At 40.2% G+C, this 17,062-nt stretch overlaps 1 protein-coding gene across 2 annotated transcripts in view; it reads right to left on the reverse strand.

The window, feature by feature from the left end:
- The window catches only part of LOC117524031 (SH3 and PX domain-containing protein 2A-like), a 142,217-nt gene that overhangs the window by 89,167 nt on the left and 35,988 nt on the right, over window positions 1–17,062 (reverse strand). For both annotated transcript variants that reach the window (XM_034185758.1, XM_034185757.1), the window contains exons 3-5: window positions 16,485–16,560; window positions 13,068–13,144; window positions 10,973–11,064 (exon numbers count right to left, since the gene is read on the reverse strand). In XM_034185758.1, coding sequence (XP_034041649.1) covers window positions 10,973–11,064; window positions 13,068–13,144; window positions 16,485–16,560 — 245 coding nt within the window. The remainder of the gene's footprint in view (window positions 1–10,972; window positions 11,065–13,067; window positions 13,145–16,484; window positions 16,561–17,062) is intronic.

A 17,062-nucleotide genomic window follows, 5' to 3' on the forward strand; every position in this document is an offset into this window, starting at 1 on the left:
TCACTTTTAACAAGAGATTTTGTCATGGAAAGCCGAGCAGAGGCTACGCGCGTCATGATGGATTCGCTACTGGAGCGAGACAAAACCACCTCCGTTTTGGTCTCACAGGACGGCTTTGAGATGGCGTTCAGACAGCTGTCGGTGGTTTTTCCATCGAGTGATTATCTGAGAAATTGTGGATGTGCCTGGACATGCCAGAACATGTCCTGTGAGGTTTCATCATGGCGTTGCTGTGCGCCATGCGGCACCGCCGCGACGTGCGGAATTCCTCCGCTCCTCTTTCCATGACAAAAACTCCTGTAACAGTGGAATGTGCCGTTCATTTCCAAACTGAACGCTGTATTTTATCCGGGACGTTGTCTGACTAGCACAGGAATTGTGAAAAGACATGGACATCAGCACTTTTTCGGCACATTGAGACAGACGTGCGGAGGAATTCCACGTGTCGCGGTGGTGCCGCATGGCGCACAGCAACGCCGTGATGAAACCTCACGGGACATGTTCTGGCATGTCCAGGCACATCCACAATCGGCTCGGCTTTCCATGACAAAATCTCTTGTTAAAAGTGAAATCTGCCGGAAAATTGTTGATGTCCAGCTCTTGTGATAACCAGAGAAATGGCACACGATGGTCACGGATCCAGACAGCCATCCGTTTAGAAATGAAATGGTTGTTCAGCCTGTCGATGGTGGCTTTGGAGCGCGGCGCGCCCCACAGCCGCTGGGGGCCATCCTTAAAGCGACAGTAACACTCCTTATTCTCTACCAAGCACATAACATTTTCACCGAAAGCCAGATCAATTTTTCTAATGGTTTCCAGCTGCCAGTCTCTAACAGTTTCTGAAAAAATTCTGATGGAAAAAAGCCCAAATCATTCCGCCATTTCCTGACAATGAAAATCCGCCGAGGGGGTGGACCACTCCTCACTCAAAGCCTGCTCACAGGCAAATGACGCAACCGACAGGCATGGAAAAACTCACGCATGCGCACGGGGGTTCAAGCTTGTCTGATGCAATCACACGTGATTCAAATCCATATGGTTTTTGAAAAAAATAATAGTCGGATACTTTTCTAATAGACCTCGTAATAGACAATAACAGTCAATAATAATAGACTAATAATGTTACAATACAATTTTAGAGAAAGAGACAAAAAGAACCTAATGAAACAAAACACAACAGAAAATATAAAACCATGTAACAATGAAAATAAATAAATACATATAGAAATAAATAACTGTTTCCTGTGAACACCTAGTGAGTAGCCTACTCTCGTTTAGGTTTTGAAACCTTGTTTCTGAAGTGTTTTTGTGTGATGTGCACAATTTTCAGTATTTTGACTACTACTACCAGTCATTTACAAGCCTAGATAAACTTTTATAAAAAAAAAAAAAATCAGTCCGTTTTTGATTATTAACATTGACTTGTACTTTTATTTTCAATACTTGAGTACATTTAGTTGTACATTACTTGTCATACTTAAGTACAATAAATACTAGATACTTTAAGATTTTTACTTGAGTAGCATTTCAATCAGTGACTTGAACTTCTACCAAAGTCATTTTTAGTGGGTATCTGTACTTTTACTTAAGTGTGATTTTCTGGTACTTTATACAACACTGCGCGACGGTGTCATGCGAGCAGGAACACAGTGCGAGCAGCTGGGACATGGTGCACCACACTGAGCCGCTGATGTGGAGGAAAAAAAATAAAGAACAGCTGTATATTAGTGAATGTCACTGGGTCAGTGGTGGGCACGGATAACCAAAAAAATAACTTCAATAACAGATAATCAGATAACTGAAAAGTTATCTTTGATAAAGTTAAACCGATAAACCACCCAAAAATGTATCGGAAGTTACAGATAACCGATAAATTCCAGTATTGTCTCTGATACATTTGCAACTACTAACAAGCTGAATTTGAGTTTTAACACCACAATCACTTTTGGAGCACACAGAGTTGTCTTGTAATGTTTTTTTTTTTTGTTGTTGTTGTTGTTGTTTTGTTTTGTTTTTAAACTTTGATGTCTCACATCAAGAGTTTCTGTAAATTAAGTTTGAAAAAACTTAACTTGTGATTAAAAATATCATACAGTGTTGGCTCAGCTTCAGGACGAATACTTCCATGAACTGCCATGAACACTACTGGCCAGGCCTTGAAAACTTGCCAAGACAAAATTCCAGATAATCCATGTCTGCTACATTTAAGATGCGTGGAATTTAACAAACACAAATACAATAACGTCTATAAGCCCAGAGAATATATTCATGAGAGTTTTAGGCACTAGCGTTTAATGCTGTTGTCCGTGGAGCCTGAACAGAGTATCTGAAATGCATCTGCCCTGTCGTGAACGTACTGAGATTACCCTATCCTACCCATAATGCACTGCTGGGCACAGCATGTGCTCACTAAAACCTTAAAATTAGCACATTACTTTAAAACTAAAACATATATCTGATATTTTCACTTTATAAAACTTCAGACATGACAGTAATTTTAAATAACTTGTCCAAAATTAGTTTGGTTAAAATTTGAACCATAAGTTAAAAATGTATGCCTCTGGATGATTTGTGTGATATTGCCAGCATATCAGTATGGTGTTAAAGGAAATTATTATTATTATTTTTTTTTGTGTGTGTGTGACCAGTTCTTCTTTGCCTGCAGAGGATAGAGTGGTTACTCCTGGAAGCAGCTCTCTTCTGTTTGCAGAGGGTAGAACTATACATCTGTTAGGAAACTTTTAACAGGAAGGTGCTCAACTGATTTTAAATTTTAAAAATGTTTGCCGCTGTTCACTTTTTTACTACGTTATTGGTCTAAAAGTTATCAGACAAAAATTTATGGGAAGATAATTATCCGATAATGGTTTTTAAAGTTATCTAAAAAGATAATCCGATAATGAAAACATTATCTTCGATAATTATCTGTTACCGGATTATCGGAACTGTGCCCACCACTGCACTGGGTTGATATAAACAATACATAAAAGGGGATGCAATACAGAACCTTGTGGTTAAATAACCCTGTTTAAATAAAATAAAAACAAAATGCCACTCACAGGATTCAAACCTATAAGCTCTGATTACCAGACGGAAACTTTACCACTGCGCTACCATTGCTGGCCTGTAACTTGAGCGGAAAAATGCCTGAAATCAAGGACATAAAGGAGGTGCGCTGTGTGTAACCACTGCAGCCTGGCGCAAAGGCGAAAGATGTTTTATATAATTCCACGTGAGGACAGCAGACAGAGACACGCACCTCACAGAGGAATGTTGTAAGTTCATGTCCTTCCAAACATGGAACATGTCCTCCAGCTGGGAGCAGAGATCTTTACAGCCACAGCTGTAGGTAGACACGCCACCCCCCCCCCCCCGTCCGTTCAGTTCATTATCGTTATTTGTTATGTAATTGCGTATGTAGGTATTGTCGTAATTATTTATATAACTGTCCTGGTGGTGGTTTCTGTGTTTGTAATGTGTGCACTGAGCTGTCATCCAGCTGTCAGTGTGCTGCGATCAGCTGACAGGCCCCTCCCCGTGCTGTGTGCGATCAGACCTCGCTGTCTGGCCCCCATGTGATCAGATCTGTACATACATATAAGCATTTTATGCAAGTGTGCCCCCCTCCCTTGGCACACCAGATATGTTGCAGGGAGCTTTTTGCAACTCCACACTCGTGGGGGCACTTAGACAAATTTCACATCCAGCTCGACAGTGATCGTCTCCTGACTGATTTCATGATGATAGTGTGAATGACCGCACATTTTCTAAGTGCCAAATGAGCGGTGTTAGATGTTCATGTGTGTCGGTTGGAATTTGGCCGACACATGCCGCGAGAGGGATCGATGGGCTCTCACAGTGTACACTCTGTCTTTCAGCCGCTGGTGTGTGCAAATACTTGCAGCAACAGATGTACGAGGCATTAGAGGCAGCTACAATTTTACACATATTGTATACGATTCCCTTCGCACTATGTGTGAAGGGGCCCTAATCATTGGTGTCAACGTTCAAAGTTTCCATTTTTCACTCCAATTTGCACCAAATCTGGCACACATATGGCAGTGATTCTATAACTGCCCAGACAAGGTCAAATTTGCCAAAAATCAATCAATGGAGTCAAGGTTATTAGAGTCCAATGTCAAAATGTAGTTTGTGTTTTGGTTTTTATTCCAATTTGAACCAAACTTGCTCCCTGTATGGAAACAGGTTCCACAATTTCCCAGCAAGGTCAAATTTGCCAAAGGTTAGTCAGTGGTGTGAAGGTCATACCTGCGTGTAAATGGTAAATGGACTGCATTTATATAGCGCTTTTCCATCTGCATCAGACGCTCAAAGTGCTTTACAATTATGCCTCACATTCACCCCAATGTCAGGGTGCTGTCATACAAGGCGCTCACTACACACCGGGAGCAATACGGGATTAAAGGCCTAGTAATTTTCCAGTCAGGCCGTGTTTGCTTGTTGACCTATTCCTCCTCACTGAAAGTTGACCCCAAAATTGCCCATAAAGAATTCATTTTGGCAAAGGTCAATGTCAAGGAATGTGATTTTCAACCCCAACCCAATTTGGATCAAATGTGGCGCACACACTTAGGCAGATTCCAGAGTTGCCTTGGCAAAATCAGCCACGGATCAATTATGTGAGTGAAGGTCAGGATCGTTGGGGTGAAATGTCAGATTGCCATAGCCCTTACAGTCTCCATGCCCATGGGTAATATCACCTTGTAAGTGAAATATGTAATATGCAGCCAATCAATAAACTCATGTAGCATATTTTGTGTGAGCTGCACATAGTAACTGAGTAACTGGATGAAGTATTTTGGGGAGTAATGTAGCATGAAATCAGCGATACATTCCAGCTTGTTTACAGTTTCATATGACAACATATGAAACACATTAAATCCAACATTTTGAACATTTCTTTAGCATTAAATGATGCATTCTGTGATATCTGTTGCCAAAATATGGTTGGATGGAGATAAAAATTGAGAGAAAGACTAGGGAGCGATGATGAGGATGAAGTCGATGCTTGACCTGCGCTGCTGGCTCGTGACCTCAATCCGAGAGCTGGAATAATATTCTTCCCAAGAGTAGACTGAGCACATAACTCTGGCTCTGTGCACGTTCCTCCTATCAGCTGTAAAATCAAATAGATGTGGGGATGATAAAGAGGTGGGGGGAGGAAGGGGAGCTTTGAAAATGTGTCCAAATTAATTACCAGTATGCGCTGTGCCTGTGATTACAGCGGTTAGGTTTAACCTTTGGAGAACTCCATAAACACGGATTTTTCAGTTAGCGCCACCGTCGCCAGGATTTGGGAGAGATACTTTCAAAATCTACTCCAGCAATGTTACAAATTGATGGTTCATCTGTCAGAAAAGACCAGTACTGCAAAATCTAATTTCTAAAAGGCCCGCCCATTGTAGGTGTGCCTATTAGAAATGGAATGTGTGTGATACTAGGCCTTTTTTCACATTCATCAGCAAACCAGATGACAGAAACAACTGCTCTGCTCCATTTTTTTTTTCTTTTTATATAAAACATACCATGACCTAAGATTAACCTCTGCAGGATTTAACCCCAGGGATCAGTGGGTCAGCATCAGCGGACAGGGAACCATTGTGACAGAACACAGGTCTGATTTGCACGCCAGCACAAAAAGTAGTTAATTGGATTATGTTGACAAATCAACATATGGAAATACAGTAAACTAATGCATACTAAACAAACAATAATAATAATGGGGTTGGTAAGGTTTGACCTTATTTGTGTGAAGCATCTTGAGGTAGCTTTGATGTGATTTGGCGCTATATAAACTAACTAAATAAATTAAATTAACTTTTTTTCATTTGTGCTATGATAAGAATATTTCATGTTCCATGGAACATTCCATCTGTCACCTTGGAACATTCCATCTTTCACCATGCTTCACTGTAGGGATGGTGCCTGGTTTCCTCTCAGCATGATGCATTCATGCCAGAGAGTTCAATTTTTGTCTCATCAGACCAGAGAATTTTATTTCTCATGGTCTGAAAGTCCTTCTGTGTTATGTGGTCATTCATTTTCATTATTTGCTCTCACAGCACACACTCTGTCTTTCAGCCACTGGTGTGTGCAAATACTGTAGTTGTAGCAACAGGTGAGGTGTTAGAGGCAGCTACGATTTCGTACTATGTGTGACGGGGCCTTCAATTTTGGGCTTCAAAAGCTGTGCATACTTATATACATGTGATTTCTTAGTTTTTGTTTTTAATAAACTTGCAAAAATCTAAAAAAAAACTTTTTCACATTGTCATTATGGGGTATTGTGTGTAGAATTTTGAGGAAAAAAATGAATTTCATCCATTTTGAGACTGTAACAAAATGTGGAAAAAGTGAAGCGCTGTGAATACTTTCTGGAAGGTTTTGGATGCAGGGGATGGGGGTCAAGTGTCGATATCTTTCCATCATATGAACATGGTTAAGAAAACCAGGAATGAACTAAACTAATATTTCCACCCATCATGGTCTACTACATAGCAAGCTGCCCCAGGCAGATTTTTGGAGAGGATGTATTGTCTTGATTTTGATCTGAAATTACTCCCTTCTGCAACATGTCACTATAAACTGAATGGTATTTACTCAATCTGTTAAGTTTGACATATGCATGTGTAACATATATATGTGGAATCACTGATCTCATCTTCAGTGAAAGGCCTTTTCATCAAGGTCAAAGGTCAAAGCAGCCTTTTTTTTTTCTGTCATTTTCAGACCTCCTCCTGGACAGGACACCAGTCCATGGCAGGTAACTTGCGCAACCAATGCTGCATGGACTGGCACATGAACAGATCAAGTATTTTGTCTGCGATTTTTTTCAGTCAATAAAAGCATATTTATATGGTCTAACAATATTAATGTGTTCTTTTTTTTTTCTTTTTTTTTTTTGTTAAAATGTTCTTGTGAAATATTTTTGCTCTCAGCTAGAGGGCCTCAATGGGAAAAAAAAAGGAAAGGAGTGTAATGAATGTGTGTGTGTGTGTGTGTGTGTGTAAGAGAGAGGGGGGAGAGAGAGAGAGAGAGAGAGAGAGAGAGAGAGAGAGAGAGAGAGAGAGAGAGAGACCCAATGACAAAAGGTCAGTTGTTCCTCTGCCTTTGGGTGAGTTACTAGCGCCCTCTTGTGACAGACTCATATCAATGAAATTTCTATTTTATTAATCCGAGCAGTAAGCCATGTTGGCCATTAGGTGGCAGTAGCAGACGGATGGTTCTGCAGACAACAGCAGGGCTTCACTGCAGGTGTTAGTGACGCCTGCTGGCAAAAACAAAAGTGAAATGGTCTGAATCATATTTTTGATGGAAATATCACCAGCTGCATTATGCTGTTAATTATCTGTGACTATCGTCTTAATTAATCTCCTGCCAGAAAAATATTTTCTGGGCTGCTTTTCATATCATGTACTTGTTTAAAACTGAATACCATGTTTTTTATACAGCTAACTAACAATTAAAGATTATGATAAATGTTTCTTTGACTTCTACTGAGGATGCTGTGAAAGCTATCCTTCAGTGTTAGTCTCACATACCTAAAGTCTCACCCTCGCATACAGTGCATACATTCTCACATACATATAGTTCCACTTTCACATATGTATACTCTCACTCTCACATACAGTGCATACATTCTATCATACATACAGTCTCACTCTCACATACATATACTCTCACTCTCACATACAGTGCATACATTCTCACATACATATAGTTCTACTTCCACATACATATACTCTCACTCCCATACGAGGTCTGTGAGAAAAGTAACGGACCTTTTTATTTTTTTCAAAAACTATATGGATTTGAATCACGTGCGATTACATCAGACAAGCTTGAACCCTCGTGGGCATGCGAAAGTTTTTCACGCCTGTCGATTACGTCATTCACCTGTGGGCAGGCTTTGAGTGAGGAGTGGTCCACCCCTCCCGTCGGAATCCCTTTGTCTGACAACTTCCTGAGAGACTGGCGCTTTGCTTTATCAAAATTTTTTCAGAACCTGTGAGGCACATCAAAGTGGACACCATTCGAGAAATTCAGCTGGTTTTCGGTGAAAATTTTAACAGCTGATGAGAGATTATGGAGTGTTACTGTCGCTTTAAGGACTTCCAACGGAGCAGGATGTCGTGCCGCGCTCCGAGGCGACGTTGTCAGCCTGTTTCGAGCTGAAAACCTCCAAATTTAAGCCTCTGTTGACCCAGGACGTCGTGAGAGAACAGAGAACTTTCAGAAGAGGTCGGGATCAGCAGTTTATCCGGACATTCCACTGTTAAAGGAGATTTTGTAATGAAAGACGTGTGGACGGATTGGTGCATCGGCAGGCAGCCGGCGCGGCGCGCCGCCACAGGAAAAACACCTCCGTTGGAAGCCTCAACTGAAAGCCATCAAAAGCTGCCTGGTTTTTACAAATGGTTATCAACACAGAGGTGTTTTTCCTGTGGCGGCGCACCGCGCCAGCTGCCTGCCAACGTGCGAATCCGTCCGCACGTCTTTCATTAAAAAAATCTCCTTTAACAGTGGAATGTCCAGATAAACTGCTGATCCCGACCTCTTCTGAAAGTTCTCTGTTCTCTCACAACGTCCTGGGTCAACAGAGGCTTAAATTTGGAGGTTTTCAGCTCGAAACAGGCTGACGACGTCGCCTCGGAGCGCGGCGCAATGTCCCGCTCCATGGGAAGTCCTTAAAGCAACAGTAACACTCCATAATCTCTCATCAGCTGTTAAAATTTTCACCGAAAACCAGCTGAATTTCTCGAATGGTGTCCACTTCGATGTGCCTCACAGGTTCTGAAAAAAGTTTGATCAAGCAAAGCGCCAGTCTCTCAGGAAGTTGTCAGACAAAGGGATTCCAACGGGAGGGGTGGACCACTCCTCACTCAAAGCCTGCCCACAGGCGAATGACGTAACCGACAGGCGTGAAAAAACTCACGCATGCGCACGAGGGTTCAAGGTTGGCTGATGTAATCGCACGTGATTCAAATCCATATAGTTTTTGAAAAAAATAAAAAGGTCCGCTTCTTTTCTCACAGACCTCGTATACAGTGCATAGATCCCTCATACATATAGTCTCACCCTCACATAAAGTGAATACATTCTCCCATACATATAGTCGCACCCTCACATACAGTGCATACATTCTCCAATACATATAGTTCCACTTTCACTTAGTCTCACTCTCACAGCTCCACATATAGTGCATACACTCTCACATACATACATAGTCTCACTCTCACATGCACATAATCTCACCCTAACATACAGTGCATACATTCTCCCATACACATAGTTCCACTTTCAAATACATATAGTCTCCTCTCACATACAGTGCATACTCTCACAAATATAGTCTCACTTTCACATACATATAGTCTCACCCTCACATACAGTGCATACATTCTCCCATACATTTAATCTCACTCTCACGCACAGTCTCATGCTTACATATATTCTCCAATACATGTCATCTACAGTCTTAGATTATATCTAAGATTATAGTTTGTACACAACATGCAGAAATTCTCACTCTCTTATACAGTGCATACACTCTCACATACATAATATTGTCACTCTTATGTAAAGTACATCAGCTCTCATACATATATTTTCACTCACATACAGTCTCACATACATATAATCTAAAATCTTTGATTATATAGAAGATTATGGTTTATATACAACATACATAATATTCTCACTGTCTTGTCAAGTGCGCACACTCATCCATACATGTATGTAAGCATATATGGCAATAGAGGCAAAGGTTCCACTATGCAGAGTTTCGCCAATCCCGGCACAGACGTCTTCTGAGATGTAGTTGGTGGCTTTCCTTGCTAGACTACTTGTATGAATACTCAGTCATTGACAATTGCCTACTCCAGACAGATTTACCATCCGGTGCCACACTGTTTGACTTTCTTAATGACTGACGTCAGTGAAGCCTAAGACATATTATAAGTGACTTGGAAATGTTCCTGTAGCCATCCCTGACTTCTTTAAACTTAGACTTATGATCTCTCAAATCGGAAGGACTGTATATACAAGATAGCCGTAATGTGTGTTCAACCTCTTGAGTTAAAGATGAATATCAACACTGCAATCACATCTTGATTTTTTTTTTTTTTTCAGTTCAGCTCCACTGTGGTGGTGTACAGACACAAAATCATCCAAACTGTGTCGACGTCGCTTCATGATGCACACAACATGTAACATTTACTTATTGTACCGCTTTGCACAGGATTGTTCATAGTCTTGAGAAGCAGAACCATAAAATAACATCACCAGCATTAATAATAATACAGCACTTAGGTGGCATGTTTTGTTTTTGTTCTTTTACCTTAACATTTCAATTTAGACCGTGGTGGTTTGAAGTCTGCAGGAGGACCACGCTTTGAAATGGGATTAACATGTATGAGTTCTGAGGTCACAGGAGGTGAGCCTGGTGGTACAGGAGACACCACTCAGGGGATTTACTGCACTTTGAAGGAATAGTGTAGAACATATATACTTTATACTAGTGAGCATAAATGCTGCTTTTTATTAATTGTACATAAATCAAAAGCAAGTAGGAACAAAAAAAAAATCCAGATCCCATTTAAAGGGCCCTGGCAACAAACTGAGTTTGACAAATGGGTCAACTCAGAGCTTCATCTGTCCTGAGGTTTGAACCCAGTCACCCTTTTCATGATAGCGCTGAGGAGGGATCAGGTGTCGCCTCCCAGAAATCATTAATAACACACGGGCCCCTGTGGAAGGACATCATCAATCATGTAAGACACAGCAAAGCATGTGGATTACGACAGGTCGACAAGGGTGAAAGACATCTGTCGCAGCTGGATTACCACAGCTCTTACAACCCACCAGAGCCCAACGTTTGATCCCCATCAAATCTGCCGCATGGACCGATGATGCCTGCTGATGTCTAATGTATGCAGACAGCGGTACTCACTCTGTGGGAGGGTTGAGGTCATCTGCTTTGGTCTCAAAGAATTTAAGAACCTCCTCACTTTGGGAAATGTGGGAAGGAAGTTTCATCAGTGCCTGTGAGAAGAAAGACAGGAAAATAATGCAATAAAGGAACATATAAACAGTGGTGGGAATAGCTAACCTAAAAGTTAGCTTCGATAATTGCTAATCCGCTAACTAAAAAGTAAACTGTGAGAATCTTTAATATACTGATAAAACATTTCACTAAAGCTTCAGGTTTCTCTAAAACCCTGAAAAACAGGCCTAAAAAGCTGAAATTTTAATATGTTGTAGTGTAAATATGGAGGTTCCAAAAAATAAAAATGTAGCGTGCCAAGAGCATAATGTACATAAATAATTAAATGAACAAATGAAATTAAACAGTAGTTTACATTCAACATACATTTTTTTCACAATACAGAAAGTATTACACAAGAAATATTAACATCATTATTTATGGAAAATAATTTTAGTCATCTAATTAATGAATTTACTGCAGATTGACTTCCTGCTCCTCCATCTCCTCGACATGATGTTTGTGTCCTTCTCGTAAAGTGCCGATTTCACATATTCGTGCATAAAAGCTCAGCAACAAACATGTATGATTTTAGGGTTTATGAATCTTTTTGACTGTCAAACTCTGTCCTTAAATGTAAGCTGACTTAAAGTTAGCAGAAGTAAATTTAGTGGAAGCTAATGGGTCGACTAATGGTTTTCAAAGTTAGCTGAATTGCTAATGAATGAGTTAGCTTTGCTAATTAGCTCTTTGGTGATGAGTTGAACTGTAATACTGCATATAAATAAACATCTGTAGTCATAGTATTAAATGGTTTTTAGTTTAAATTGCAATGGCTTAACCATTTAAATGTTTAGTCATGGTACAGTCAGTCTGAACAGGATATGGGAGAGTTTGAAGGGTGTGGATGGGAAAGACGAAAGCCCTGAAATCAGACGTGAGGTTTGAAACAAAGGAAAATGCACAAGGGTGGGGGCATTCATGTCCAATATGTGCATTCACAACTACACTTTAGTGCTGCTGATTCAGTCTTGTTCTTTGCATTCTGTGTTTTACCCCCATGTGCTCCCATTTCCCTTGTTTCCTTTTAACGATGGCAGGAAATGACCACTGCAGTTAGAGCTGTTGCTTTCCTGCTCAAGCTGGTGGGAAGATAAACGCTGAGATCATCCTTAAAAATGTTGCCACAACTCAACTACTCACACTGACTATGACATAAACATAGATAAATCAATCTTCTAAATAAACATCAAATAAAATCTCAAAGAGAAGACCTCTGCCAAAGATGAAGAATCCTAGAATTTTGCATTGGGACTAACACTATTGTGTGTTCCTAGCCCTATTTTAACTGTTACATAGTGAATTAATGACAAACATAATCCTCAACCAAATGTGCATTTCACTCTAAAAATTGACTGCTTGTTTAATATATGTACAAATGACACGTTTCATCAAAATCACAACCGTAGCTTTAAAGAAATTGATTAAAATGACAAAAAAGCTACATCTCTTGATGCCAAAGAAACTTGAAAAAGCTCTAGAAACCACATCTGGATCTTAACCAATACTAAAGATTAAAAGGGCTATTCCTCTTGATAAGGTTGTACATTCTATCAAGTTTTTAAAGCTTTTTTATTTTTCTTTCTTTTTTTTTCTTTTTTTTGAGAAACTGATGTAAAAGAAAGTTCTTATAATCTACACTGAAAACACCAAAACTAAAGGGTTCTTACACTTAATATAGTTGTCATTGATTGAACTATCAAAAGATGCCACGCCTCTATGTGTAAAAAAAATAAATAAATAATGGGTTCTTCCTCTTGATAACTTTGTCCATTCTTCCATGTGTGTTTGGGTATTTGGTACATTTTAAGAATTTGATCAAAATGTACTATGTAGAAGGTAATTCAGGATCTACAACCTAATGTAAGTTTTGAGACATAGAGTGTTTTTAATTTGGCACAATATAAATACATTGAATTGAAATTTGGATGAATTATGGATGGAAAATTGTCAAAGAATTGCAGTTAAGAGGACATTACAAGAAATAAAACTTTTATCTTACTTTGCAGTAGTTGTCCAGGTGCTTCAGTCTTCTGACAGCTACATCTCTTATGTGACTTCGTCGAAACAAGACTTTGCCTTGAAAAGCAGCAACATTGTTAGATTGATGTACTATACTACAAGTCTAAAAACAGCAGGAACTGGACAATGAAAATGTCTTTAATCATTCAAATTTCTACTGTTTTTTTTTTGTCCTGGCCATGCCAGTAACTGTATCTGAGACTGTATCTCTGGAGGGTGGTTGATTGTTCAGTGCTAAGAAGTCGTCCAATCACACAGCAACACCCACATCCACACCTGAAGCAATTTATCCAGGTAGACACCTGGATGATCCTTTCTTTCAGCAAGAATGACTATCTTCAAATTTGGAAAGCTCTGCATTGCAGGGACACACTCTTTAAGGTCTGCAGACCTTGAAGTGGTCCAGTCTCATTAAATCAATGTGCTGGCTTTTGGTCCAGTGGTCTGTGTCCCGAGGGAGTAGCAGTTGCTATGGCAGCTCAGTTCCTTCTGGCAGTGTCAAATGTCATCCCTGTCAATGAGTGTTTATCATGAGGCTCTGACGGAGGCACATTTTGGGTGTCTTGTGTTTTGCCTCAGTGTATGCTCCGATTGTGGTTAGTATGTGTTCTGATGATATCGAGGTGAGGAACACTTTTTACTGTACTTTGTGAAAAGGTCATGGCTGCAAGTTCCTGGGTCATGATTTCCGCATTCAGAGCAGCACAACTGGACATGGTAATATAATATTCATAGTCAAAAGCTTGATGACAACATCAATCTCTGAGAATCCTCCAGAACCGCAGGGTTTATAGATGTACCCAGTTTAGTGGATTAAGAGGATTCAGTTGAAGTACCGCAGACTGCCATCTGGTCTGTGTCCCAATCTTAAGCAATAACCATCAGGCTAGGTCAGGTCTTGCAGCATGCACTGGTGTCGCATGTCACCGCATCCAGTATACTATGGAACAAACCTGGGTCCTGATTGACATCCACCTAAGCAGATGATCAGTCCATGCACAACCCCAAAAGTAGCCATCTTTCTGCAGCCAGGTGAGACATGTGCATTCCCTTGGACTATTCAGTTTCTGGGATCCTCAGAACTGAGTCACCTGCATGCTGGATCAAGCCCAGGTAAGCATGCCACATAGCCATAGTGTCAGAGTGACAAAGGCAACCAAGTTGCTTGGCTTCATGACATTACGCAGCATTGAACAAGGTAGGACCCAGTACACATCCCCGATGAATGGCAAAACTAACGCCCAAGAGATGCTGGCACATCCAAACCATCTTCCTGCCATATTTCTATTAATAGAAATACTATACTAAAATACGAAAGAGCGAAATGGAGACTCATTCAAGGTGGAGGTGGGATTACACCAAGGATCAGCTCTGAGTCCTTTCTTGTTTGCAGTGGTGATGGACAGGTTGACAGATGAGATCAGACAGGAGTCCCCATGGACTATGATGTTTGCAGATGACATTGTGATCTGTAGTGAGAGTAGAGACCAAGTTGAGTCTAGTCTGGAGAAGTGGAGATATGCTTTGGAGAGAAGGGGAATGAAAGTCAGTAGTGTGTGAATGAGAGGGAGCCCAGTGGAATAGTGCAGTTACAAGGAGTAGAAGTGGTGAAAGTAGATGAGTTTAAATATTTGGGGTCAACTGTTCAAAGTAACGGAGAATGTGGTAGAAAGGTGAAGAAGAGAGTGCAGGCAGGGTGGAGTGGGTGGAGAAAGGTGGCAGGAGTGATTTGTGACCGAAGAATATCAGCAAGAGTGAAGGGGAAAGTTTACAAAACAGTAGTGAGACCAGCTATGTTGTATGGTTTAGAGACAGTGGCAGTAACAAAAAGACAGGAGGCAGAGCTGGAGGTGGCAGAGCTGAAGATGTTGAGATTCTCTTTGGGAGTGACAAGAATGGACAAGATTAGGAATGAACATATCAGAGGGACAGCGCAGGTGGGACAGTTTGGAGACAAAGTCAGAGAGGCGAGATTGAGATGGTTTGGACATGTGCAGAGGAGGGACCCAGGGTATAAAGGGAGAAGGATGCTGAGGATGGAGCCACCAGGCAGGAGGAGAAGAGGGAGACCAAAGAGGAGGTTCATGGATGTGCTAAGAGAGGACATGCAGGTGGTTGGTGTGACAGAGGAAGATACAGAGGACAGGGTGAGATGGAAACGATTGATCTGCTGTGGCGACCCCTAACGGGAACAGCCGAAAGACAAAGAAGAAGATTATTGTTATTTAAAAATTATTCTGGCCATGGGCCAATCAACAAATATAAAGTAGTGTAAATGGAATGAATGATGGAAGGAATTAATGAAGTTTGATATGTAGTATGCAGTCTTCACAAGTATCATTTTATCAAAATCACTCAAAGAACTGGTAATATACAACAACGGGCAATATTGCCACTCACTATGAGAGACTGAAATTCTCTTGCATATTTTCAATTTGCACATCCCTGACCTAACAAGGTTTCATATATTACACTACTTCTGTGAACCAAAAACTTTGGTCAAGCCATTTCGAACACCAAAACAGTTCATCCACATGAATAAAGTTGTATTTTTGCTCAAAATCTAAAGAATTTCTAAAAATGCATTTCATATATTCAACTCTTGAGCCAAATTACATCTTTTATAGGGTGTTTGAGACAAATTAATACAGTTTCTAATTCATAAAGCTGAGACTGCTCTGAACATTTTGATCTGCAACACATGGGCAAAGTAGCTTAAGCATTAGTCATTAAAAGTAGTTTATTAAAGTAAATTAGGAGTAAAAATTATGACACAAGCCACATACAAGCAGTATAAAGTATGTTTGTCAATATTTTTTACCATAACATATTTGAGTAAAGATTGTCCACAATGAATGTTTGTTATATCCGCTATCTCTACAACAATACCCCCCAAAAGGTCTGACACACCATAAATACATAAAAGTTGCTGTAATTAGTTAATTTTTTTCTCTATGGTTGTGAAATTATATATGCTCATTGTTGGATGCAGTTCACCCCTTGGTGGAAATACAAGTAGACCACAACAAAAGCAGCGAACAGATTTGAGCTTTGTTGAGCAAAGAGGTTCTTCAATGTTCATCTCTGCTTTGGGCCACAAAGACTCTATCAGCTTAGAAAACCCACTCTCTAGTAGCCACCTACTGCCATGGCAGACTGCAAATTGATTTAGCTTGGGTGGAGTTTGGCAGTTAATCACACAAAGCAATGTGGTAGGCGAAAGCTATGTTGTATGAAGGCGTCCAACAAACAGTGGTTGTTTATGGAAATGTCAGGAAGGCCTTTTATTTTCGCTTGCACATGCAGAGTGTTTGAGAACTGCAGTCTCTTGGATTAATGGTCTGATTGTGAAATCACAGTTTCCTGTATACTCTGTTGAGCTGTGTCTGTTTATCACCTGGCAAAAATGGAATGATCCTCTTTTTCGGGTCTTTCTGTCCTCCTTCAATTGGAAATTTGTCGAGGATTTGCATCTGGAAATGTGAGAAACAGCAGCATACAGTGAGACTCAAAAGCATTCTTTTTATTCCACTTTGCCATTAGGGGGAACTGAAAAAATAACTAGTAATCATTGGGGAGTATTGATAATAAAACCACATGAACTTTTTATCTAGCAGGTGTAGAAAGTAAGTTGAAAGCGAATGAATAAGGGTATCTTCTGAAAAGGTCTTCTAGCTATGATGTTCTTGCGGCACGAGACCATGTGTGGGTTATTTTTTTCACTGTTGTCCCGTTTAAGGTCCACACACTTCCCTGTGCTTAGATTTTTTTCTTGGATCAGCTTTTCTCCAAATTATCAAAACAAAATTTGGACACCATTATTGCTCCTATATTTCTTTCAAGCCAAATGTTTGTTTGTTTTATGCTTAGAAACAGACAGTGCCAAATCAGTTTGTGGGTTAAGGCATTGAAGAAATAGTAAATGGACTGCATTTATATAGCGATTTTCCATCTGAATCAAAAACTAAAACAGTT

The sequence above is a fragment of the Thalassophryne amazonica genome, chromosome 13 (assembly GCF_902500255.1).
Source record: "Thalassophryne amazonica chromosome 13, fThaAma1.1, whole genome shotgun sequence".
In the NCBI taxonomy this organism is placed as follows: domain Eukaryota; kingdom Metazoa; phylum Chordata; class Actinopteri; order Batrachoidiformes; family Batrachoididae; genus Thalassophryne; species Thalassophryne amazonica.